Genomic DNA, 5,735 nt, shown 5'->3' on the forward strand with positions numbered 1-5,735 from the left:
ATGCAGAGCCACGCGCTGCCGCTCTAGGACCTGTCTGCTCTGGTCTGCTCTCTGCTGCAGACACCAAAACAGCCGCGTCCCACCACCTGTGCCACGCACACAACCGAAGGGTGAACCTCCTTTTGAAGCACAGCAAGTCCCATAGCTGTATTACTCCTCTAGTTGTTACGCTGAAGCTAATAATTTTAAAGACACCTATTAGAGCAACGTGCAACAGCTCTGCTCCCCACAGGGGACTGGAACCTGAACGTATGGGGGGCACAGGTCCCTGTCCCTCAGCCTCACACCAGCACTGACGGGTGGATGGGTGACATCGCTCCGCGGTCACACGAGAGGACAAAGGCAGGTGTCACAGCGGCGGGCAGCTGGCCGACACTGGGCACACAAAGCTGCGCGCAGACAGCGTAGCCCAACAGCCCCGCAACCGCCCGTGAATGAAGTCAAATGCTTCAGAACAGCCAAGAACCTCCCACCGAGGAAGCGCAGTTCCCTCCTTTCCAGGCAGCAGCCTCGTGCTGCCCCCAGGAGGAGACAGCAGCAATTCAAAACCCCTCTGTCATTTTACAGCGTTCTCGCACAGCAAGTGGAGTTGGCGTTTAGAGACGAATACAACTTACCACTAGAAGAAAACTAAAACCAAAAACCAAACCTAAACCTGATGGGAGCAGAGCAAAACAAAGCACACAAAAGATTCCTAACAGGATCAGTTTAATCTTCACCCCATCCCCTATTTTCAGCAGATTTACTAAATACTTTTTTCCTTCCAGAGAAAAAGCCTATCCAGAACACCTGCGTATAAGAGGATGTAACTGTTGCTACACAGCAGAGCTTGCGCAAATTTCCATACAACAAGTTCATAAGTGTTCCAGGAGAGCGAGAGGAGACACACAGACACCACAGCGCTCCACAGGACACAGAAGTGCTTAGGACTCTCCTCAGCAGCCCCAGTTCTCTGCTTCCACCACCAGGACATCAACAACTTCAGTCATGTTTCAAATGTCTCATCACAATTTCACTCCCCCAGAATGAATGACAGTTAGAGCGCCTCCCCCCTAGAAGTTTTAATCAACTACTCATCTGAATGAAGGGCTTCTGTTCCCACAGGTGCCCCCCTTTGTCCCTGTCATTGTGCCAGCTGCATCCTTGCTGTATGGCTGGAGCAAACAGCTGATCAGGCTAGAGGGAAAACACACTTGACTACTGGAATACTCTGCTGCCCTAGCTGTGTGCAAAGCTCTCGTTCTGCTGAAGGACTTGGAGCAGGCCAAGAGCACTGATCTGCGACTGAAGGGAAGATCAGTTTAAAGTGTTTCATATAAGTGAGTACTTTTCAAAAACATACCTAGACATTGTTTTATTGAACTGTGGTCTGAACTGACGCTTACCAGGAAGGTGTGAAGTTTTAAGTTTCTAGAACACAGAACAAGGATGCTTCTATGAGATCTCCAGACAGCAAAATGTGCAGTTTCCAGTGTCACTTCTGTTTTGCTTTACCTACCACGCAAACCTGACCAGAGCAAGACATACACAAGGACAACAAGACAGCAAAGCAAGAACAGATTCAGGCCAAGCCGTGAGCAGGGCTGCAGCGTGCCGGGCTGAGGGCGCAGGCAGGGCTCTGGGGAGGCCATGCCAGCTGTCTGCTCTCCTGCAGGTGTCTCAAAAGCAAATTCTTGGGTTTAATACACTACATACCAAACTGTCTTGGCACCCCAGCACGCAGACAGGTGTTCATTTGTACACATCAGTGTAAAATCAAAACCAACAGGGTCACTGGCAGCATCAGAATCACCCTTTTCCTAGAAGGAAAGAAAAAAAGTCTGTTGCAAGAGAAGCAGTTACAATTTTGGCATTATTCTCTTATTGGCTTACTGAAGTTACCTTTCTTCACTTTAAGAAAAAAAGTGCTTCTGAACGTAGTTACACTGTAGTGTCTACAGGCCAAAAACTCAGCAAACCTGCAGTTTAACTTCAGAAATGTGACACACCGTTAGTTTACACAAATGGTCTCTCTTGAAACTGTATTTATGAAATGTACATTTTTAATTTAAATACTCAGTATACACTGGACTTAATCTGCATGTTGCATTTATTAAATACATTAAAATCTGCAATGTAACAAAATGTTTTCAGCATACGAAATTCAAAACACCATTTTAAATGAACAAAAGATGGCTCACTTCATTTATTTTTTTTAAACAACTAGTGCATAGTACACTAGCTCAGCTCCACCAACACCAGCTGTTCTTTCTTTTTTATTTGACATTGTTCACAGACTATTACATATTACAATAAGAGTGCTGGATAAAAACATGAGGTACGAAAGTGGTTCAAAGATTATAGGTCATGCAGATCATGCTAGACAGGAAAGAAAGTTGTGAATGAGAAAACACTAAATAAAAATACATAAAGAATGTGCATTATAAAATAAAAAAAAAATCAAGTACACAGCTTTGCTTCTTTGGTTACAAAGTAGGTTGAACAATTTCACAGCTTTTTATTCCCACCCAAAAAACAAACAAACAAAAAACCACCCAAACAAACAAACCAAACCGAAATGTCAAAAAGCAGAGGAATCATGGCAATTTCTCTCTATTAGAAAGTAGAAACAGAAATGAGCAAAGTTTTCTTCATCAAAATAGCCCATCAATTATTTATTATATCACAATAACTGGTGACTACCTGTACAGATGCACTATGGTCTTCATACTTACACTCTATACAAAATTTACATTCAAGCTGGATCTTTACTACCGTAAATAAATACCAAAGGTAAATTGCCATTAGTGTTAGAAATATGCCAGGATTCTTTTGTTCAATTATTGCCTAAACATTTTATCTATTTAAACGCAATCCCATCTATCATTTTACTGATACATACATTTATAAAAAAAAAGTTCTGTGACATTGTTCATGTACATTATGAAAATAGCAGCCCTGTAATAAATAAAACAAATGAAACTAATGTAGGCAAATGTTAATTATACTGAAAGAACAGTGGCTCTGCAGATGAATGGCTACTTCTTACCAGAGAGCAAGGCTCAAAGTAACCTGCAGGAAATGGAAACCCTGGAAAGCCACCCAAGCTCCTGAAGCCCTGGCTCCCGCACAGCAAGCGCAGGCATTCTTTACATTACCAACTCCTCCTGCGACAACCCTTGTGCACCGATGACGTAACGCACACCAGCTGCACTTCACGGTGGACCAGTGAGGGACAGCTGCTGTAGAGTGATTGTCTAATACTGAAAAGGCCAAACACACAACAGAAGCATGGCTACTCGCTTTCATACAAAGTGGAGACAACATCAGTGGCACACAAGGACAGACGGCTCTCCGGTTTCTGTTGCCAGAGGAGGCGGGAAAGCACTACGCTGAGGAGACATTCGGCTGCTGTGGAGGCTGCGGAGGCTGTGCTATCACTGCTTGCGCTTGTGAAGTGCTACTGGGGTTGGCCTGTTGGGTTGAAAGTTGGGATAACTGATCATTGTTTGAAAGAGATTTCAACAGTGCGTTTTCCCGTTCAAGTAAAGAGTTTCTTTCAACTAATTCTTTTATTTGTTCCTTCAGGACTTCCACTTCTTCTCTTACTGCATACATCAAATGGCTTTTCACTAGATCCTGTGAAGAACAAGCGAACAGTTACACCACGTGCAAGAACAGTTTCACTACACTCCAACCCCAGGATTTACAATTTTACTGCTTTCACTGAACTGGTAAGCTAAGCTGGGAAAATGAAAGCGCTTATCACTAAAAATGTATGAATAAATTAGCCTTCAAAAGCAAACAACTGAGCTCTTTTATTCACTGCAAAGCAGCCCCTACATCAAAGGCTTTGTCTCCAGCATTCAACATTAGGTTCTACTCACCTCAAGTTATGTTAGAGACCAGGACTAGAATTATGTCCCAGCTACTTGGAATGAAAATACCAGCTCTGAGGCTTGAACCTGGAGGCAGGAATCTGCACAGTTCCAAGCACTGAGGGGTATGAGAACCGAGAAATGAGAAAGCCTCCAAATCCAGATGCAAAAATCAAACAGGTGTAACTGAAGCTGAACAAGGCATCACAGATGGGAAAGCGTTAAGTGCCAATTAAGAAAAACTAGTAATTGATTTTGCTGAAGTAAGAGACTTAAATGTACTATTTATTTTCAGCACCACTTTTAAGTTAAATCAGCTTGTTCACAGAAATTTGTAGGAAGATTAATTTTAGAACACTTTTGGGCCAGCAGTAAAGGCAATCCCAGTTTGCAGTCATCCCCTAATTGACGCAGAAAAATCTTTTTTTTCAAATTAGTCTTGGTCTGACCTGATGGAAGAGATTTTACAGACTCATATAAACACAACACAGCTGGAAACTCTGCTCACTGATGAGCCACTAATCCTGTAGAAATAAGTTATTTTTTACTCACCATTGCCTGTTCTATTTTGTTGTCGATGGCAACAACACTTGCACCAGACGCACTGTGAAGAAGAAAACTTTGTGAGCACCATTTTATCAGTTGATTAAAACTACACACCCATGGGTATGTGCAGGACCCCAGAACATGCTTTCACTGAGAGGCTAAAGCTGCAGATTTCAGAGTTCAGCACAGAGACAGGAGGGTTTGTTCCCCCCACTGTACTGCCCAGTACTGGAGCTCTTAAGAGATGCTGATCCTTCAGTTTGTAATTCCTCAGACTCTGCATATGACACCCATAACCAGAAAAACGCATTAGAATTCCAGTAAATTAACTGTAATTCTAAATTAACTACATTACAATAAATTAACTACTTTGATTCCTTGCCTCATTTTTCAGTTTTGTTCACTCGGGAGAACAGGGATTCGTGGAATATTCATTGGGTCCTTACCTCTGGTTTTATTTCTGCTAAATCGCTTTTAGAAAGCACTGAAGAAAAAACTGTTCTAATACTTGTTCTCTGGCTTAACTTGAAGACTACTTTCCAGTTAGAAAGTCTGTAGGTCAGCACTGTATTTACAGCTTTCACAACCAAGTGGCAGTAGTCCACAGAAGAGCAAGAAGACCGAAGCCTAGAACTCCACCACCACACCTACTTGGTTTCAACAAATTTTCACTGGATCATGTCTAATACCTAGGAAACGCTGCAGTTGGCTGGCTACCATTAGGGTTCAGGCTTCTTCCAAAGTCATACCAGTGCAGCGTAATCCAACAAAACAACTCAGTAACCCCTGCAGGAGCGTGTATTTATTGTGGGAAACAAGACATTGAGCGACATCTTTAAACCCACGCTATGGCAATCCAGGCCTCATTATTTTTGGCCAGTTTTCAAGTCACCAATGCAGGAACACAACCCAGTGGCTCACTCATAACTTTCTGGAGCCAGAGTTCCAGGTGGTTGGGGGTATCCCTGTTCTGTTTGGAGAGGGGATGTTGCTCTACCCAGGAGGTCGGGCAGGATAGCCCTCTGCTGTGAGGCCAAGCTGAGAGAGCTGGAGTTTTTCAGCCTGGAGACAAGAATGCTCCAGAAGACCTTCTCGCAGCCTTTCAGTACTCTGGTTTTAAAATAAAAGAGGGAAGATTTAGACTAGATGCAAGGAAGAAATTTTCTGTGCCCAGAGAGGTCATAGATTTTTTTTTTTTTCCTGTTCTATTCAGTTTCATTCCCCAGCTTTTTTTTGACTACGAGGCTGTGTATTGCAGAAGCCTAGTCCTGCCCCCACAAAATGAATTTTTTCAAGTCAGATTCCAGAAATTAATTTGATAAAACTTCCTGC

At 43.0% G+C, this 5,735-nt stretch overlaps 1 protein-coding gene across 1 annotated transcript in view; it reads right to left on the minus strand.

The window, feature by feature from the left end:
- Positions 1 to 3,366: 3,366 nt before the first annotated feature.
- The window catches only part of TSC22D2 (TSC22 domain family, member 2), a 28,448-nt gene continuing 26,079 nt past the window's right edge, over positions 3,367 to 5,735 (minus strand). Inside the window, 2 exon segments of the mRNA XM_008937687.1 lie at positions 3,367 to 3,618; positions 4,410 to 4,461. Of these exon segments, the coding sequence (XP_008935935.1) occupies positions 3,367 to 3,618; positions 4,410 to 4,461 (304 nt within the window).

The sequence above is a fragment of the Merops nubicus genome, unplaced genomic scaffold (genome assembly GCF_000691845.1).
Source record: "Merops nubicus isolate BGI_N331 unplaced genomic scaffold, ASM69184v1 scaffold40113, whole genome shotgun sequence".
Classification (NCBI taxonomy): Eukaryota; Metazoa; Chordata; class Aves; order Coraciiformes; family Meropidae; genus Merops; species Merops nubicus.